The following is a 20413-nucleotide window of genomic DNA, read 5'->3' as shown; positions in this document are numbered from 1 at the left end:
TACATTTTCTTTATTGTGTGACATCTGTTTTTGTTACTCCGCCAAGGTTCAATTGAACGGGAGAATGTTTGTGAGGAGTGATGGTAGTTTGTACATTGAAAGAGCTGTCCCAGAGGATTCTGGCACATATGTTTGCACAGCAGTGAACGTAGCAGGCTCAATGAACATCACAGTGAGCTTGGAGGTCCATGGTAAGTCGTCTTCCGCTTTCACACCCTCTTCTTGCACTTGAGAAGATTTGAAGCAAAGTCATTACAGAAACAACTGTAATTCAGGGGATTGACCACCTGCTGCCGTCATTGTGAGAGGCTTCAATTTGTTACATGCTTTGAGCAGTGGGGTCATTTTGCTCATAAGACGATAATGACAGACAAGACAGATTATGGTTCATCAGTTTGTAATGAATAAATGCCTGGAGTGCCGATAGAGTTTGCCTTCTAAGGCCGGTGAGATTTGTGAGGCCCAAGCAAATAGTCAGCTGTGCTTTGTGACCTACTTTCTTTTTCTTCTTCACAGTGCCCCCAGAGATCAACGGCGGGCCCTACCGCTACATAGCTAACGAAGGTCTAGCCATCACATTATCATGTGAGACCAGTGGGGTTCCTAAGCCGGTTGTGGTCTGGTCCAAGGTGGGAGTTTGATGTTTTCTGTTATTCTGGTGGCATGTATTCCTGACTTTGATTCACACGTCCCTTGCTAGCCTTTCTGATAAAAATAAGACATCATAGTGCCTGGAGATAGGAATTCAGCACCGGGCTGCTGACTTTCTACTTACAATATATTTAACCAAAGCGCTCAATTAAACGTAATTGGTAAGGTGAGCTCAAGGAGTCACCCATAGTATTTGTTAGTAATGTATTTTTGCAGCATTTTGCAGAGAGTTATTCAATCTTGTTCTGTGAGAACATTGACTGTATTTTGTTAATTGCTTGACCATGTTGCACTGCATGAACTTTGAAGTAAGCTGCTCTTTGCCATTCAATGAATTATTCACAAACTCCCTACAGTTGACTGGGGATTTGTCCAGCGCTTCTGCCTTTTGCCTTAAGTCTGCTAGAGTTTATCCAGCCACTGGCCTTGAACAGGATAAGCCATATAGAAAAGGATGGAACAAATGGATGACATATTCCCAACATATCAAATAGCAATTTGTTGCTGTAGGTTTCCTTCTTTCATTGCCAAGTTCTAGTTCATATGACATTCTTTAACTCCATTCGACTAAATCTTATCAATTGTATTTTATTATTTAAGTGTTTTGATCACTGTGGCGTATGTGGCTAGCACATTTGCCTCACAGTCAAAGTTTCTGAGTCTAAAACTCATATTGGACCCTTTTGAATGGAGTATACACGTTTTCCCTGAGTTGAGATTCAACCCAGAATGAGATTCAACGCTTTGACCGTGAGGCAGATATACTACCACTTGTTCGACCATGCTGCACACACGTTGGTGCAATATAATTTAACATCTGCGCACACGTGTTGGTACAATATAATTGGTATCTCAGTAAAATATATGACGGTGTCTCAGTTTGTCATGTGTGGAGGAGAGCCATAGTGGTTTTAACACTTGCTGTTTGTTGCTTCAGGGAAGGCAACCTCTACCTCGTGACAGCTCCTCGCTTCAAGCTGACCCCAATGGATACCTCCACATCCCTCACCCCACCACTGACGATGCAGGAATCTACATCTGTACCGCCACTAGTTCTGTGGGTTACGCTAGTCGAGAAATCCAGCTCAGTGTCAACAGTAAGGCAAATAAACCCCGACACAGCAGTTTACCCGAAGTATCACTCACAGTTTCCCTTTTTCTAGCAATACCCAAGATAATGGGTGTGAGTGACCATGACAACATAGTAAAAGTGGCTGCAGAGGTGGGAACAGAGGTAATTCTACCTTGTGAGGCCCAAGGGAGTCCGACACCACTGGTCACGTGGAACAGAAATGGCCAACCCATCCCCCCTGTCACAGCAGGGTAAGTGGAAGGCTTTTTACATGACTGTGGCAACAATGTCATGCGTGGTGAAAGATAAAGGTGCTCACCGTGCCTTACGTCTGATCTACGCCTGGGGGCCTGTCTGTGTGTCGTCTTGACTTACTAGCTAAATTGAGGTGGAACATCTGGTCCTGCGTGGCTCACAGTCATGTGTGGCCAGACCAGCGGGATGACGAGGGAGCCGAAAGCTGCAGTGGTGACACAAATGCAGAGTGGCTTCTCTGAAGAAAGGAAATGTGGGTGGTAGTGTGGGGGATGCCGGGAAGAGGGGAAGAAAACTAACTGACAAAAAGGAGATACAAGCCCTGTCTGCCTGAAGATGGGAATCCCTGGGGTGCGTTAGCAATAAAAGATGCTGACTCTTTACTAGTTCTGTCTGATGAGTATAACATGTCTGTGCGAACAACCCCCACACGGGCCCATGCTCTGCAAACAGAGCCACTTCAGACATGTGCAGGCTGTACAGGTCAGAAGAAGCAAGCAGGGTGCTGATTGTTGCGTCATGTCAATTAGTGGGTTGGGTAGATTTCCATCCATCCAATGTGAATGGTGAAGACACAACTCTCGCGGTCTGGTGTTTTAAGACCTGACACTTCACAAGTTAATCTTTGTATCAGACAATGTACACTAATGTGGGCACTGATGGATGGGTGAGAGCGAATAGGCAGTCTCATCCTGTGTGCTTAAGCTTGCGTAACCCTGAAAAGCAACATTTTGCTCAAAGCACCGTCACTTGGCGCCTCAAATGTCACTGCTTTTCATCACGCACTTGGAGGACTTGGGTTAACTGTGATAAGCCACAGCATGGAGTAACAAGCCATTTTTGCTTTCCACTGAAATAAACACTTTATTGTTGTAATTCAGTTGCCTAGCAAAAACACTTATCTACCATGACTGGGAGAGGTCTGTTTACATTTGTGTGTATTTTGCATTTATACAACTCTACTTTGATGCTGTTCAGATGAACACAAACTCTTTTCAAGTTACTAAGCAGCATTTCACTCCCTTGAAACATTAAACAGCTGGGCATGTTTTAGCTACGAAGCATACTTTATGTTCGTCTCTTGACAGGCGAACTAATGGCTACATTGGCACCAGTTCTTCTTGAGCAGATGTCCCAGTGATGTACGTCTAGCATCACGGTCAGGCCTTTCTTTAACTCAAATCACACGTGAGGCCATCGTGAAGAGTGATATACTTAACACACAGTAATATTCTATTGACGTTGGCATGTCTGTGACCTTTCCCAGGGTGACTTCATCAATTTAAACTCTGGCTACCCTTTTACGCCGTAATTACCTTGCACAATGGTAACAACTCAGGGGAGATCACTCGACCCTGGAGGAAGTCTGCATTCCACTGAGTGCTTTCTTTTTTTAGATCTTACATTTATCATTCAGGGCGGCACACAGTCACCATTCAGACTCTCACTGGTTTTCTCAGGGCTCCAAACAATGAAAAAAAATCCTTTCATCAGTTCACGAAATATTTCTAATCCATTTTCTACGAATTTTGGGTCGCCTTAGGACACAGGTGTCAAACTCAAGGCCCGGGAGCCAGATATGGCCTGCCACATCATTTTATGTGACCCGCGATGACAAATTGTGCATCAAATTTGTGTCATTACTAGAATTGCAAATTGTCTTCACTTTTAATAATATATATATTTTTTTAAATATTTGACCAGTTTTTACTCGTCTGATTTGAAAACGAGTTATTTGTCAGTTTGTTTTGTAGCTTTTACTGTATATAATATGAGGTGCTCATACATTTATTTGGGTTGACAGTCATAATGGCCCTCCGAAAGAAGCTATAACTACAATGCAGCCCGTGAAAAAAATCACTTGATATATTTTAGGGTAACAAATGTACTTGAAAAAAAGCGTCATTCAAGGAAAAATATTTGTTTTAAACAGGAAAATGTCTTATTAGTCTTCCACATGTCTTGCAAAAATAGGAGAATTTGAGGATTTTATTTCTTTCAATTAGAAAAATGTCCTTTTTATAAATGCAGATCTTCATTGAGTCATTACTTGTTTTTTGTGTCATTTCTTTGCCGCCCCCAACATTCCCCAGGTTCACCGTTTTGCCCTCTGGCTCGCTGAAGATAACTGATGTACGCCTCATTGATAGCAAACTGTACACTTGTACTGCTGAGAATCCAGCCGGCAATGTGTCCTTAAGTTACAATTTACGCATCCAAGGTAACTTTGTAGGGCATTAGTAAGAAGTCAGAAATATTTTGTTGAGAACACTTTCATGCTGGTAGAATTCATAATTAAACATCACTTCTCTCTAGACTGGTAAAATTATCATTAGGTATGATAAAATGTATGTTTAAGGTTGCTCTTCTGTCCTCAGCCAAGCCCAGGATTCAGCCTGCACCCCCTCTACTGAAAGCTCTGGTGGGACAAACAGTCACGCTCCCATGTGTGGTCCAGGGGGAGCCAAGCCCAGAGGTCAATTGGTTTCACAATGGACTTCCAGTTGGGATCAAGGAGACGTCACCTCTTAGGATCCAGCAGGTCAGCCAAGCTGACAAAGGAACTTACCAGTGCGTGGCTCGTAACAGTGCTGGACAGGAGACTTTGGAGATCATGCTGGAAATTCTTGGTGAATTTTTGAAACTTAATACTACCCTTTTATGGCTTGAGTTAAAAAAAAATCATTTTCGCCTCCATTAACTCATAGTATATATTTAAAAAGTGTAATGAAGTTAAAAGTGTCTAGTGCCACATTTTCCAACCTCAAAATATGTCCCAGATCACATTTTATTGGGCCACCAAGAGAGTCGAATGTTGCAAGTCATTTTTTTGCCCATGAAGCTGAAACCTATCATATTTGAAAACCATTTTTGATTAATGTTTGTTCCAATGAATATGCGGGTAGTTCGGATGAATATACTATGTTCTGTAATTGATGATTCATTTGACATTTGGGTTCTGGAGAGAAACCAAATGTGTGATTTGAAACCTTGGTATACCGTGATACCATTTTGGTTTTGCAACCCTTTCTCAGTCTTTTGATTCTGTATATAACCAAATTTTTATCCCCACAGAGGCCCCATCTTTTGCCGAACCAGGAGATTCCATCATGGAGAAAATAAGTAACAGCAAGGTAGTCATCCCTTGCCCCGCTGAAGGTAACAATAAAATGAATGAAAATTCTCCTCTCACAAACTCACAGGGTTAGGAGGGTCATTTTAGAAATGGACTGTTAAAATGTACTTTGAAATGTAATCCAAATGCCATAACATAAGAAAGTAACTTGATCACTCTCATCCATCCACACCAACCACAGCTCCTGACCGTAGGTGAGAGTATAAAGTAGATCAATCGGTAAACCAAGAGCTTCGTCTCAGCTCAGCTCCTTCACCAGCACTGACCGATAATGACTGCAGATGCCGCACTCATCCAACTGTCAATCTCCCGCTCCATAGAGTTACATATTTTGGGTATTCTGATTACAAAACACCACCACGTATGCCGTTATTCCCCGAGCTTGTGAAAGCGAGACAATTGGCTGCAGGAAATAAGAATCCCCACTCCAAGTTGTTCTCCATATAACTTCCTTCATGAGGAAGATGCAACCCAGTTTGTTATAAACACCCAGGGGAGTTATAAATTCACCAACAATAGCATTACTTTTAAAAGAGGTAATCATTTCAGAAACACATGGTGGATATCAATCAGTCGAAGTCGACCACTGCAAATAAATTCAAGAGTCAATTAAATGAGGTCTAACGTGTAAAACGAAACATCTGTTTGCATTTCCTTCCAACAATGAGATATATTTGCTTCAGAGCTCCTTAATTGTAAACATGTGTCTAGAAAGACACCAGATGATAAAATCACTGTTTTTTTTTCCTGAATGACCCGTGGGAATAATTTGGGGGATTTGAGCAAAGGTGCCATTTCTCTACACAACACCTCTGTAGAGACAGACCCAACCGGTCTATACTGCGCTCTGCTCTCAATAGTTATGAATTTGTGTTTGACGCGACAACCCCCCCTTTCACCTTTTCCTCATTCCACATTTTGTAGTCTTCTTTTACCACTTCTAGCTTCTTCCTTTGTGCCCACTTCTCTGTGGAAAACATCTGTTTGAGTTTCCGAAGCTTGAGCGTCATAACTTTGAACTACTCTTACTACTTAACACTTGTCGTAGGTAATAAATCTCGATAACACGAAGCCCAATCTTTCAACAAACCTTGATTCTACATATTGGTTGGCTTTTTTTTCTCTCACGGTGCCCTTGAAATTCCAATCTGACAGTGAAAGTAAACTGAACCCATTTTTAACACGCCTGCCGTGCTCTCTAACATGGAGATGCGTGTTTTGTTTTGCTGTTTGTTTGTTTTTTAGCTCGGGCTTGTCCCCCCCGCCCCCCCAGAGACTTATATTAAACCTCATGTATTTCTGCCTTGAAGGTTCTCCACCACCAAAGGTGCGCTGGTTCAAGAATGGCCTGGAGATACATCCTGGACAATCAGAGTTTTCTGTGACGAGGGATGGAGCTCTTATAATTAGCAGAGCTTCTGCCAGTCACAGTGGCGACTTCAAATGTGTGGCAACCAATGAGGCGGGCTCTGTGGATAGGAAGACCAGATTGAAAGTGAATGGTAAGACCTCATCCCCATTTCTATTGGGAAGTACAAAGTTCAACACAAATCTTCTGTTGTCCTGTGTTATTTCAGTTCCTCCTGAAATCCAAGAGGATGGTCAAGCACATAACCTTACTGTGACCTTAAAGCAGCCTCTCACTCTTGGCTGTGATGCCTTTGGTATTCCTTCCCCGACAATTACCTGGACTAAAGATGGTCATCTTGTGAGTTTGTGACGCGAGTGTCCCATTGAACTGGACCTGCGTGTTAATATACCCAAGTCATAAGTGATTTTTCAATGCCATCATGTGGTCTTCGTTGTAACTACAAGATGACGCAAGGGACAGTCGGGTGACTTTCTTTCTGTCCAGGTTGACAGTCCTGGGCTGTATCTGCAAAATGGGAACCGACTGCTTAAAATCTACAGAGTCCAGCCAGAACACGCAGGAATGTTTGCTTGCACCGCTCATAACTCAGCTGGAGAAGCACGAAGGGAATATCATATTGTGGTGCAAGGTGAGCTCACAATGCAATAATCCCGCCTATTTGTTAAGTGGCGTCACTGACATTTGTCAGTGGAAAAATATCGCTTAGATCATTCCTGCCATAAGCACAGCTTCACAATCTAATGATATCAATTCCACATACAAGTGTTGTATTATAAATTATGTTTGTAAAAAGATAAATATTCCAATTTTATTTACATTTTTAGAGCTTTACTCATGCACGCCTACCAATGTATTATTGTGGCAGTAGTCGCAGTAGAACTGCACTATCCATCCATAATGGGATTACATTTATGTATGGTGTATTGTAAGGCTGCTAAAATATCACGTTTTATGAATTTACATGCGTTCAGTGTTGAGTAAGTAACACCATATTGTGTGTTAACAAATTGTTGCAGCTCCACCAGTGATCTCAGGAACATCCAAACTCCAAGATATAACAGCCGTCCTTGGCCAGGAGGTGGAGTTTCAGTGCAGAGTTAGTGGGCGCCCAGCACCCAGAGTGGAATGGAGTCGCGACGGAGAGTATGCATCGTTTTTCAGACGTTTATTTCAGCATCCACTCCAAGGATATGATATACTGTATCGGTCTTTCCTGTTCTCAGGGTGCTATCCCGTGATGGAGATCCACATGTGGAGTTCCTGGAGGATGGCCAGGTGCTGAAAGTGAAATCAGCCCGGCTGAGAGATCAAGGACTTTACCAGTGTTTGGCCAGCAACAATGCGGGGACACAGCTACGGCAGTTCAGACTAACAGTGCAAGGTTTTCATTTTCTTTCCTTGCTCATAATTATGAGAGAAAAAAGTAATGAAAGTTATTAAACAATTACTATTGGGGATGAGATTATAGTCTCAAAAGTGTTTTGGTAACAGTGTTGTTTTAGGTATAAATACTTCAAATTTTTCTGTGCATGAACGGTCTGCTTTCTGTGCAGCTCCTCCAACAATTAAGGGTCCTGGTGAGACCTCAAATGTGACAGTGGTGCTGGGCTTCCCGATAGTCCTTCTCTGTGATGTAGAAGGTTCACCCATGCCGAGCATCACCTGGTTGAAAGACAACCAGCCCATTGTGTCGAGCGCCCAATTGACATACACGCAAGGTGGGCAGGCTTTAAGGGTGGGCTCAGCACAAGGGGACAGCACAGGCCTTTATACGTGCCGGGCTTCCAATCCAGCTGGCACTGCTGTCAAGCACTATTCTCTTAGTGTTCTAGGTAAGGCGCATTTTCATGTGTTTGAGGCCAAATTGGTTGTCCAACGATGCATCTCATTCTGCTTTTCTTTCCTCTCAAGTACCCCCACAAATCGACGGGGACCCAGCATCTATCGGCACTCGGGAAAAGAAAGTACGAATCAATGACAGTTTAACTCTCTCCTGCCTTGCTAAAGGTTTCCCTGAGCCCAAGGTTGCCTGGTTCAAAGATGGGCAGGTTAGTGAGACACAGCGTTTCCAAGATTACAATTAGCTCAGATGTTTTACAGCACAAACTCACAATGTTCATCGCTTCTATATGCAATAGCATATCCTGGGATCTAAGTCAATTATTTTTATCCTTTAGCCGTTGACAGGAAACAACCATGTTGGCATTTTGGTGAGTGGGGCCTTCCTGCAGCTAGAGAATGCAATGCTGTCCCATGAAGGTCAGTACACATGCGTGGTCACCAACTCGGCAGGAGAAGACAAAAGATACTTCCATGTTGCCGTACAAGGTGCGTTAAGCCGTATCAAAGTTTTATCATACGCCAGTTGAACAAGGCTCTAAACTAGTAGAAACTTGGCATCACCTTTTAGTTCCTCCGGTCTTCCATCGCGTGACTAACAGAGAAGCAGCCTGGGGTGTGGAGGACAGAGAGGATGAGGAGAATGAGGACATGGTAGCCAAGCGGGAAGTAATCCTTGGCCATCCCATCAGCCTCTCCTGCGAAAGTAACGCCATACCACCCCCCAAGCTCAATTGGTACAAAGATGGACAGAAGCTCACCAGCGCTGACGGAGCAATATTACTGCCAGGTCAGATTAGAGGTCATTATGTGAGCTCATATTTGATGACTAAAGACCAAATTGCTCATCTTGGTTTTCTCAGGTGGACAGGTGTTACAAATTGCTCGAGTTCAGAAAGAGGATGCAGGAAGGTACACATGCGAGGCCGTCAATGAAGCTGGAGAGGATCATTTGCATTTTGAATTGGAGGTCTTGGGTAAGCATGAACGCTTGTCTAATTTTGTTGCATGATAAAAAAAACAATCCATTGCATTATTTGGAATTGGCAGTATCACCTGTGATCATGGGGGCATCTGAGGAGTTTATGGAGGAAATAGGAGCAGTGGTCAACAGCACTGTGGCCCTTCATTGTGATGTAACTGGACATCCAACTCCAGCTATCTCGTGGTCTAGAGATGGACAGCCAGTTGACACGGACTCACAGCATCTCATCAGTGAGGACAGGACACAACTGCAGGTAAAGCAGTGTTGTTCCACTGAGCCAATAAATTGAAATATGACCTGATGTGTTTTGCAATAACTTTCATCATTTTATATAGCTCCTCAGTGTGCAGGTTTCAGACATGGCTGGATACTTGTGTACAGCAGAAAACAAGGTCGGGTCAGTTGAGAAGCTCTTCAGTCTAACTGTTCAAGGTAAAGAAAATATATGTTGTTCTTGTGTTGTTGGATTTATTTTCATTGACTGTCTATTCTATCATTGCTGAGTATTTTTGACTCGACTCACATCTACAGTATGTATTTTTTTGTCATAGTACCACCGAGAATATTAGGCCCTAAAGAGGAGGAGCTGAGTGTGACTGAGGGTCATATGGTGTCATTGCTGTGTGATGTACAAGCATACCCTCCACCAGAAATCACTTGGACCAAAGATGGGCAGATCATCCGCTTTAGTAGCGGTATCCACCTATTGCCAGGTTAGATCTAGGACACAACAAACCTTCAATAACGATGACCCAACTGCATGTTTGTCATACAGTATGCTGTTATGGTCTTTGTTATTCCTTTGCTTTTTTTTCTTTAAAGGATATTATTATGGAACTTTAAACAGTTCTCTGGTGTCTTTGTATGATATCTGTGACAGAACATCTGTGCCTGTGTCAGAACATCCCAAAGCTCAAGAATTAATGCATGATGATTCAATATAGATTGTTGAGTATAGATTTTGTTACTATGGCAGTGTGAGGTGGAGCTCTGGGTGGCTGAGCTGCAAAGCATTCACAAGTGCCAGCTTTGATTATTGACAGCATAGGAGCTTCCCTCGCAGAGCCGCTGAATTACACTTGTCAGTTAGTGTGCGCATCCGTAAAGGTGGTGCATGCAGCGGACATCCCACTTTGCTCCCCACCCTGATTACATCAGCACTATATCAGTGGAATGTGCAGCTTATATTGAAGGACACAATTATCCAATGTAATTCAGGGAAATTTGACAATGATGTGAAAGTGACTTAAACGACAGTTGAATTATTTTGTAGTTTCATTTCCAAATTGATGGGTGGACAGGCAGTCCAGACAATGCAAGTATTTTAAAAGTAGATTTGATATGTTGCCATTCCTACTTCATAGGTGGCCAAATGCTACAGCTGCCCCGGGCAAGACTGGAGGATGCAGGACAATACGTGTGCACGGCCTCTAATTCAGCTGGCCAGGACCAGAAGAGTCTACTCCTCAGTGTTTATGGTGAGCCATCTGCACACGTCAGCGTCATACACAGATGATTACATTTCAAAGCATTGTCTCAGCAAAAAAAAAACAGTTTATCACAGCTGTGACAGAGAATGCGTAGCTTAAAAGTGACTCATGACAAGTTGAAATGAATCACACAATGAGATCATGTTCTCATTCTAAATGCAAACCAACAGTCCTGCCCACCCTGAAGTCTCGTCTTGATGCCGAGTCAGATGTGGTGACCCCGCAGCTCGGCTCTTCTGTAACCCTGCAATGCGAAGCCCATGGTGTCCCTGAGCCTGAGGTCACATGGTATAAAAATGGACTCCAACTAGTTCCAGGGAATGGACTGAAGACAGATCACCACCAACTGGAGATCACAGGAGTTCAGGTCAGGAAAACTTTAAGCTTTCAAACACAACTTTGCTAACTCCAAAGCCATTCCATCATTCTACGCTACGCTCGCACACGAAATCCATAATTTGGAAATGTCTTTACTCCCAGATGGCAGACGGTGGCACCTATACTTGCAAAGTATCCAATGTGGCTGGCCAGGTAGACAGAACTTTCCGACTCGCAGTTTACGGTGAGAATATCTCGTGTCATGCACAACAGTAGTGAACCAAGAGTGGTGACAGTGTTTAAACTACAGTGCAAATATAAATTTACAGTTCCACCTGTCCTCGATGAGCCTCTCTCGGAGGCCCTAAACTACACCCTGGGCTCTCTTGTATCACTTCGGTGTGAGGCCTCGGGAGTCCCTGTTCCAAGCATAACATGGCTCAAAGATGGAACACCTATCGGTAAGACCATGATAAAGAAATATAAATACTATAGGAGTGTAACATGATATTGTATTTGTTTCCAGAGAGTAGCCTGCAGTGGCAGTGGTCTATCCGAGGGAACCGCCTTGAGTTGGGGCCTCTTACTCTGTCTCATGCCGGAACTTACACATGTGTTGCCAAGAACAGTGAAGGACAGGAACAAAAGGACTATATTCTCACAGTGCAGGGTAAAGAATGATGTCTATTAACTGAAATAAATGACGATCGATTCTCATTTAAAATGTGTTATCCAAGAAAGAAGAAACTATTGTTTGAGTTGACCAGTTGTCTTTTTCCTCTGTAGTGTCACCTACTATTCTGGACTCTGATCATCCATCTGAAGTTAGTGCACCCATGGGTGAAGAGATAACACTTGAGTGCAGAGCAGCTGGAAACCCCACACCTCACGTTAGCTGGCTCAAAGACGGCTTGACTTTGGAAGGTTCCGATACTCGTCACATTGCGTAAGTTGTTTCCAGTCCATATTTGCTAATAGAACAATAATGCATTGTATGAGGTCATAGTCATACTCGATTATTTGTATTTGCAAAGTAGCTCGATTTGTTTTACAATAGTCACTTTGACATTCCCCAAAGGTTTGGGGATTATATTGAAAATCATTAGCTCTAATGTTTATAAACATAAGAGATGAATGTGTAGGGATTTGTTGATGGTGCATTCATGGGGAACATTAATAGCAGCTGGCATACAGATGTTCAGTAGCTTGTATGCTAAATGGAAGTTAGTGCAACAGACAGCCATATATTTGACCGTGAGAAAGACTTGGGGAGGTGATGATAATGATGAAAATGTTGTTCTGGTGTTCATAGCATGTCCACTTTTTTTGTTCTTGTTTTTTACCAGTGTGACGCCCGATGGCAGCACATTGACATTACTAGGCCTTAGTCCTGAGGATTCTGGAACATATACCTGTTTGGCTGTCAGCCCTGCTGGTCAGGAGAGCAAGATCTACACTCTCTTTGTCCTTGGTCAGTTTTAACATTCTACTGTTGTGCTTTTTGATCAAATTACATGTTATTGTTTGACTTTTTTTCTGGTCACAGTACGACCATCCATCTTGGGCGAGACCACCGAACCCAAAGTGTTACAGGCCGTACAGGACAGTGCTGTGACTCTTGAGTGTCGTGCTGATGGAGATCCTCCACCTCAGATCAGCTGGCTCAAGAATGGACAACCTCTACTTTTATCACCCCATACACGCCTAGTTTCTGGTGACTCCGTACTTAGGTCCGTCTGTATTGTTGATTTCTGTGTATACGTTGTAAAATTATGGTTAGAAGAAATACTGACTGTCCCTTTGTCTCATTTAGGATTTCTCCCGTGCAGTTGTCAGATGCTGGCGTTTACACATGCATAGCTCGCAGCCGAGCTGGTCTTGCTGAACTTAGCTATGACGTTCAGGTCCAAGGTAGTTGATGTTTAATGCATAAAAACGATGCAACTCGCACTAACTCATTATTTTCCATCAATTTTGAAAAAGCATTATTTGTAGCATTTTGGATTCAGGTGTGTCACACATGTTCTACAGTGCCTCCTGGTGTGGATCATGTGGAACCTGTAGAACCGGTGACAGTTGTGCAAGGATCGTTAGTAACTCTTACCTGTGAGGCCCGTGGTGTTCCTCCTCCAACGTTGACTTGGATGAAAGACGGCCAGCCGCTATCACTTCATCGGAACCTGCTGTTGGATGGACAGGAGACGCGGCTGCAGCTGCCTGATGTGGCACCTTCGGAGGCAGGCCTCTACAGCTGTGTTGCTAGCAACCAAGCTGGAAGCAGCACAAAGAGTTTTAATCTTACCATTCTTGGTAAAAAACTTCAAGTGTATTGTAAAACTGAAACTTTGTTTTATCCCGGTATGAACACTTTATGACAAAACAACTTTTATTCTGATCCAGAGCCTCCAAAGATATACGAATCTGATGACCCACTGGAGCTGACGATTGCAGTAAACAGCCCTCTGGAGTTGGAGTGCTCTGCAGAGGGAGTACCACCCCCTACCCTTAGCTGGCTCAAGGACGGTCGTCCACTGGAAGGAAACGACATCATTCAGGAGGATGGACACATTCTTAGTATCAGCAAAATTCAGGTAGATAACAGCATCTAACAGCAACTAAAGCTACAGTGTATCTGCCGTGTAATGCTTTGTTGTCAAAATATGTAAAATGTATCATAATTGCACCTACTAAGCTTAAAGCTAGAGAATGGCTCTGAGAATTAAATGTTTTAAAAAGAGGATTAAAAAATCTCAAAGCTCAGCAGGTATTTGCAATTAAAAAGAGTTGAGAGCTGAATTCAAGCGTCTTTGGGTTTTTGAAAAACGCTATACAAATTTAATGAATTATTATTATTAATTCAATTGTTTGCTAGAATTGGTCACACATTGGAAGATATAAAAATGTCAGTCATCATTCTCATCACTCATTGTAGACAATGTAGTATGATGCATCTGATTTCTTTCCAGTACAATACACTATAAACAAACAAAAAAAGCATTGAATATAAATCTGAGACTGTCAAAATGTCAACATGACATGCCGCATGTGCCTTCTTCAAGGTTGAGGATGCAGGTCTGTACACCTGCTTGGCCAGCAGCTCAGCCGGAGAGGATGGAAGAAACTATTGGGTTCGAGTACAAGGTAAGAGAAAAAAAATCTATTTCTAAGGAGCACAGTGTAATTTGTGTGTAATCAGTCGAACATTCTTTCAACTACACAAAGCGATGCCGTCAGAATTAGTATGTGATTATACAAACCTTGTTCATACTTCAGTCCCACCGACCCTTCTTGGCTCTGAAGATGTTAGAACATTGTCAGTGCCAGTTAATGGACATCTGACCCTGGAGTGCCTGGCTGACAGTGACCCCCCTCCTGATATTGACTGGTACAAGGATGAGGTCCAGATGCAGGTACAGGATGTGAAAACTTTCACAAACAGCTAATGAAGTCAAAGAACATCTGTAACTCGCATAAATTGTCTACTTTGCTGCCAACCTTCTGTCCAATTAGCTGGGTGGCCGCATTCAGCGGCTCGCAGGAGGCCAGTACCTTGAAATACAGGACGTCAGACCAGAGGACAGTGGCCAGTACAGTTGTGTGGTGACCAACATGGCAGGAAGCACCAGTCTCTTCTTCATTGTGGAGATTCTCTGTAATTTGCTCTTTAACAGACATGGTTAAAACTGTTTTGACATATTGACTCCAATCATACGTCTGCCTCTCAGTGCCACCAGTGATTAAGGAGAGCACCGCAGTGGTCACAGCTCATATAGGCCAGGATGCAATTTTGCCTTGTGAAGTTGAAGATGGCACGTCTCCAACAATTATGTGGAGAAAAGATGGCTTCCCCATAACCCACGATAACAACAAGTAGGTCTTTATTTTCTTTTAACGTGGTTAAAAGGACACATTTTCCAATTTCACAGAACATCATTTTTTAAGCTTGTTCCACATCAGTTCAGGTGAAGTTCATTCTTCTAATAAACCATGTAATGTACTTCCTCCAAGTGATTCTATAGGAGATGCCATTTAATGTTCAGTACCTAAAAAGCAAAGTCAGTCAGACTGCCAATTTTGACGGATTAATTTAATTTGAAGCATATTCATGAATTTTAATTTGCAGCACAAATGAAAAGCATTTTTAGAAGCTTTTTCAATCAACAATACAATTCACACGTTTTCAAGAATTTATATTCATACTAAAATTGAGTTGCAATCACAGCGTGTATTAAATCAACCAACCGATTTGTCTTTGTCACTAAATGATGATTCATGGAGAACATCAGAATCCCATTGGATGTATTTTATGAAGATGAATCAGTATGTAAAATATTTCAGGTACACCGTGCTACCAGAAGGCTCCTTACGTGTGCACGGAGTTCAGCTAAGTGATGCTGGCCGCTACCACTGCACGGTATCAAACCAGGCAGGCTCGGACCACCGGGGAATCGATCTCAGAGTGTTTGGTAAACAGAGCAAAACTGTAAATTATAAATCAATGTGATTGTGGTCAACATGTTGGATCTGCTCTGTGTTCCATTAGTGGGTCCTTCAATCAGTCCTGGCCCGTTCAACACAACAGTAACCACAGGCATCAGAGCTGTCCTGAGCTGTGAGACAACAGGCATACCTCCTCCTAAAGTGTCCTGGAAAAGGAATGGCTCCCCTCTTGATAGTAGCCATCAGTCTAATGCATACAGGTAAATACACCGTTTTGTGTATCACACCAGTGATATTGAAATCATAAGAAAATACTTAATTGGATTATTTTTTAAGGTTATTATCTTCTGGGTCACTGGTACTTTTATCGCCGTCCAATGAGGATGAAGGTTACTTTGAGTGCACAGCTGTGAATGATGTTGGAGAGGAGCGCAGGGTTATTGAGGTCATCCTCCAAGGTAGGAATTTTAAAGTGGTCCAGGTACACACCCACTTTAAATGTCTAAATTCAAGAAATGTGTTTTTGGTGTTTGATCTTGTAGTCCCACCGTCTATTGAAGATGATGTCACAACAGTCACAGCTGTGAAAATGTCTCCTGTGGAGTTGCCTTGTCAAGTTAAAGGCCAACCTCAGCCAATCATCTCCTGGACAAAAGGTGGAGCCAAGCTGGGATCTAGAGGAGGAAGTTACCGTGTCCTTCCTACTGGTAAAATACCAAATACTTGTCTTTTAGGGATTATCGCAAAACACAGAGTAGAAAACACATCTATTTTATTGTTCATTTTCAGATCAATTTTTAACCTGAGTTAAAAAAAAAAGGAAAAGAAAAAATATTAATCAGTAAGTTAGGCGGACTTCTGAAAAGACATAAATAAATCTTTGGAAGAGTTGGATGTTAGGGTTAGGGTGGTTTCTCAAGTATAAAAAGTGGACATATTTAGGCAGACCCTGATGCAGAAGTTCATTTTTGTAGTCTGCAAGGTAAACAAAGATTGACTGTGAGGCCAGGGGTGTTATGCTTCTTCTAATTGGAGGTCTCATGCCATTGTTTCCTCCACTGTTTCTCCCATGGTTGACATAAATTAGTAATTCTAAAACTTTGCTTCTGTGTGGACCTGTGGAAACTTTGTGCGTGTTGCCAGTAACCGCTGCACTGGTGAAACTGATTAAAAGTCTGTTGTATCAAAATTATGTGTTTATATGTGACAACTGCATATGCTATATTTTCTGCAGGGGTGTTGGAGATAACTGCTGTGTTACCAAGCCATGCCGGCAGGTACACATGCTCAGCTCGCAATGCAGCTGGAGTGGCTCACAAACACATCTCACTTACGGTGCAAGGTTTGTTTCCATTTGCTAGCATCAAGGTACACGACATGACTGTATTTTATTTAAAAAGCAAAGTTGAAACTAGGGCTGGGCAAGTTAATACAATATTTTCACAGTAATTTACTAATCTATTAATGGAAAGAATTATTTTATCACGCATTAACACTGTTCATATTATTTATTATGAAAATCTGTTGCTTACAGCTCCAGCACTCACTGGAACCAGAAAACTAAATATAGTGGCAGTCTGGCGATCAGATATAATACAATAATGTCATAATTGTGTTGGCATTATTATTATTATATATTTTTTAATAGAAAGATTTCATTAAACAAAAGGCTTTGGTTTGCTTTGGTTACATGCTTTAAATTGAGATTCATAGTGAATATTATAGTAAACTGCTAGTGTATGAAAATGTCACAAGTGTTAGCCCTGCAAATATTATGGCATTTTTATTTATATGACAATACATTAAAATAAAAAGTGTGCTCTACACTACATTTCAATTTTGGGGGAATATGCGTATATTGCGATTAATTGTGTTTAATCACAAAGACCTCATGCGATTAATCGTGACGATCGTTGCCTGGCCCTAGTTAAATAATTTCACTTTACCTTGATCCGACAGAGTCCCCAGAAATCAGACCCATGCCAGAGGAAGTCCAAGTGGTGTTACATCATGGGACCATCTTACCCTGTGAGGTTCAAGGATTTCCTAGGCCGTCCATTACCTGGCAAAGAGAGGGTGTTCCCATAGCAGCTGGTAACAAAAGCACATCATGAATGCTACGAAAGGGCAAAGGACATATTGGTTCTAAACATAACTTTTACTTGTTTTACAGGTCACAGGCTAGCTGTGCTCTCAAACGGCGCCCTCAAGTTTGCTCGTGTTACTCTTGGTGATGCAGGAATGTACCAATGCCTGGCAAAAAATGAAGCTGGTGTTGCTGTGGGAAGAACTAAACTTGTGCTTCAAGGTATACTTTGCTTGCAAAAAATAAACGAGACATGCCTGCCACTTGCATTCAAATTGTATGACATGATAATAATATCATATGGTCTTACCCTTGTGTGTCCTCAGTTCCACCCGTGCTGAGTGTGCCCCATGTGGAATACATTGCTGTGCTGGGCCAACCTGTCAGTTTGGAGTGTGCGGCCGATGGCCAACCCCAACCGGACGTTACTTGGCACAAAGACAGGAGACCTTTACTTGACAGTGCTCATATTCATATATATGCAAACGGTACACTGGTGATCACATCTACCCAGCGCAGTGATGCTGGGACGTACACATGTACTGCCAAAAATCTTGCTGGCAGAACCGGTCAAGACATCAGACTGGTGATTCAAAGTGAGTCAACTTGTGAAATTACACTGCTTTGTGGATGTTGATTAAAAAGGCATCAAAGCTCCAAGAATAGATGAAGTGATTTAAGTTTGGAAAGGCATATTGAGGTTTTTGCATGGACCCTAAAGAAATAGTTGGGTGTTAAAGATATGGTAAGAGAGCAATTCAAACACATTTGTGTGTTAATGAGATATAAGAGGTAAATTGATGTTTTTTTTGTTCTAACACAAAAAGTCTGACGTGATCAGATGAAAGATTGGATAGTGTTGGGAATGACAGCGTATACCAAAGTATTGGAAAGCAGGCTTTACAATATACCGTAGTCATCCTGTCGTTGTGTTTCAGTTCCCCCGATGATTCTTCCTGGTCAAACAGAGATGTCAGTCATTCAAGGATTTCAGGCCTTGCTACCTTGTGCTGCTCAAGGTTCACCAGATCCCAAAGTATCATGGGAAAAGGATGGTGAAGTTTTGCTCAAACGTCCAGGCAAATTCACCGTCCTGCGATCCGGAGAGCTGATTATCGAGAGGGCTGAGGTGAGTGTGAGAACATTAGTAGCTTAGGTGTCCGCCTAGTCTGGATCTATTAATAAATTTGCTTTTTCTTACATAGCCAGGAGATGCTGGACTTTTCACATGTGTAGCCACCAATGAGGCAGGATCCACAAAACAGGATATTCACTTGTCCGTCAATATGCGACCTGCCTTTAAAGAGCTACCTGGTGATGTTACCTTAAATAAAGGGCAGGATCTGGCCTTATCTTGTCATGCACAAGGAACACCTTCTCCTGTCATCTCCTGGACTGTCAACAATAAACCTTACCCAGGTATCATTTACCTAAAATGGCATCGTTGTAGAGCTCCCATTACTAGCAGAAGGCCACAGCACATATTTTCCATAGTGTTCAAATGGACATTAATAGTCTCTATCGTGTCACTGTCGTTTAGTTTTAGAATCCATTAGTCTATCGATTATTCAACCGATTAGTCGAATAATCGGATGCAATTTGATTTGCTTTAAAGTGTATTAAAAATATTTTCCCCGATTTACTGTTTATTAACCAATCATTTTTGTTTGGTATTATTTAGTGAATAAAATGGCATTTTAGCAATTTAATACAAGAAAGATTGATGGTCATCACAAATACATCAGAAAAGATAAATCGGTCTGCTTTTGTGGAGGACTAAAGAAATCTGAGAATTATTACTTTTGAGAGGCTGAAATGAGAAGATTTGGGCAATGAAACAATGTTTATTCTTCCAGCCAAGATCTTTACCACTGACCTTGTTTCTAAATGATTTGTTATCAATCGCATTTTGTAGGGGCCACTGTAGATGAAGCTGGCAGGAACACCATCATAATCGATAACGTTACCATGAGTGATGCTGGAACTTATGTGTGTATCGCGGAAAACAGCGTGGGCTCCATCCGAGCGCTCTCCTTTGTCCGCATCAGAGGTAAACTTTGATAATGATGAGCATGCCCCACGCTCTATGCCCGGGCAACAATTACCACCTCAACATAATACTGTATGCTTTTCTTAGAGCCTCCTGTTCTGAAGGGTGAAGCCCACACGTTTCAAACAGTCACTCAAGGTGGCTCCGCTATGATCGACTGTCCAGTCCAAGGAGACCCCAACCCAGTTCTCCGCTGGCTCCGGAACGGAAAACCCCTGCACCGCTCTGTCCGCATGCAGGCACTTCACAATGGATCATTGATCATTTACAGCATCACCGTAAATACAAAGTTCACACAGTGTATTACCTGCACGTTAGTCAAATTTGAATCATAAAGTTTCCAAAAGCAAACTTGAGAAAAGGTTTTTCTCAACGGAGGCGCATTCATCCAATCAGGGCTTTATCTGTGTGGCTGACTGAGTGTCCTGCTTCCACCACAATCAGATTGGAGGCACTTCAGTTAGAAACTAACTGCATTATCAACAGAGGGAGGAGGTCGACAGGGAACTGGATGTTCCCATACTCTGGCCTGCTTTGCTTAGCCTCTAACCTTGTTATGTGCCTAACTGCTGCTGTAATTGCATCGCCTGAAGCTGAGATTCTCACAGACACATGACTGTTCTTCCCACAGACACATGACTGTTCTTCCCACGGTGCAATCTGATATTCTTCTACCTGGCCCCAACAATATTTTGCTAGTCACATACACTCTCAACTGG

At 42.4% G+C, this 20413-nt stretch overlaps 1 protein-coding gene and 1 long non-coding RNA gene across 5 annotated transcripts in view; one reads left to right on the top strand and one right to left on the bottom strand.

Annotated features, from left to right (window-relative positions):
* The window catches only part of hmcn2 (hemicentin 2), a 39071-nt gene that overhangs the window by 12532 nt on the left and 6126 nt on the right, over positions 1-20413 (top strand). Inside the window, exons 19-65 of one of the 2 annotated variants that reach the window (XM_037258555.1) lie at positions 47-191; positions 517-629; positions 1589-1748; positions 1815-1974; positions 4072-4199; positions 4357-4608; positions 5054-5137; positions 6425-6616; positions 6692-6822; positions 6970-7114; positions 7503-7629; positions 7710-7867; positions 8040-8318; positions 8398-8534; positions 8664-8814; positions 8897-9115; positions 9189-9302; positions 9376-9563; positions 9646-9742; positions 9862-10023; positions 10675-10788; positions 10971-11167; positions 11281-11362; positions 11448-11579; positions 11645-11788; positions 11905-12064; positions 12465-12589; positions 12665-12848; positions 12932-13029; positions 13150-13428; positions 13519-13709; positions 14178-14259; positions 14392-14528; positions 14629-14770; positions 14844-14988; positions 15457-15584; positions 15662-15818; positions 15895-16016; positions 16101-16265; positions 16793-16900; positions 17518-17652; positions 17732-17866; positions 17971-18240; positions 18583-18773; positions 18850-19063; positions 19560-19694; positions 19782-19972. In XM_037258555.1, the coding sequence (XP_037114450.1) occupies positions 47-191; positions 517-629; positions 1589-1748; positions 1815-1974; positions 4072-4199; positions 4357-4608; positions 5054-5137; positions 6425-6616; positions 6692-6822; positions 6970-7114; positions 7503-7629; positions 7710-7867; positions 8040-8318; positions 8398-8534; positions 8664-8814; positions 8897-9115; positions 9189-9302; positions 9376-9563; positions 9646-9742; positions 9862-10023; positions 10675-10788; positions 10971-11167; positions 11281-11362; positions 11448-11579; positions 11645-11788; positions 11905-12064; positions 12465-12589; positions 12665-12848; positions 12932-13029; positions 13150-13428; positions 13519-13709; positions 14178-14259; positions 14392-14528; positions 14629-14770; positions 14844-14988; positions 15457-15584; positions 15662-15818; positions 15895-16016; positions 16101-16265; positions 16793-16900; positions 17518-17652; positions 17732-17866; positions 17971-18240; positions 18583-18773; positions 18850-19063; positions 19560-19694; positions 19782-19972 (7305 nt within the window). Of the gene's footprint in view, positions 1-46; positions 192-516; positions 630-1588; positions 1749-1814; positions 1975-4071; positions 4200-4356; positions 4609-5053; positions 5138-6424; positions 6617-6691; positions 6823-6969; positions 7115-7502; positions 7630-7709; positions 7868-8039; positions 8319-8397; positions 8535-8663; positions 8815-8896; positions 9116-9188; positions 9303-9375; positions 9564-9645; positions 9743-9861; positions 10024-10674; positions 10789-10970; positions 11168-11280; positions 11363-11447; positions 11580-11644; positions 11789-11904; positions 12065-12464; positions 12590-12664; positions 12849-12931; positions 13030-13149; positions 13429-13518; positions 13710-14177; positions 14260-14391; positions 14529-14628; positions 14771-14843; positions 14989-15456; positions 15585-15661; positions 15819-15894; positions 16266-16792; positions 16901-17517; positions 17653-17731; positions 17867-17970; positions 18241-18582; positions 18774-18849; positions 19064-19559; positions 19695-19781; positions 19973-20413 lie in introns of both variants that reach the window. The other variant, XM_037258554.1, reaches the window with a different exon arrangement.
* On the bottom strand, positions 16894-20145 carry LOC119126958. 3 transcript variants are annotated; one of them, XR_005098733.1, is made up of 4 exons: positions 20002-20145; positions 17955-18072; positions 17721-17811; positions 17524-17649 (listed from the first exon to the last, which is right to left on the bottom strand). It is a non-coding gene; the product is annotated as an uncharacterized LOC119126958 (long non-coding RNA). The 3 variants fall into 3 exon arrangements; XR_005098735.1 differs by lacking the exon at positions 17721-17811 and having other exon boundaries at positions 16894-17620; XR_005098734.1 differs by lacking the exon at positions 17721-17811 and having other exon boundaries at positions 17534-17649.

This window comes from Syngnathus acus, chromosome 9 (genome assembly GCF_901709675.1).
Source record: "Syngnathus acus chromosome 9, fSynAcu1.2, whole genome shotgun sequence".
In the NCBI taxonomy this organism is placed as follows: domain Eukaryota; kingdom Metazoa; phylum Chordata; class Actinopteri; order Syngnathiformes; family Syngnathidae; genus Syngnathus; species Syngnathus acus.
Note: the sequence above shows the minus strand (reverse complement) of the source record. Positions and strands in the feature narration are given on the sequence as shown.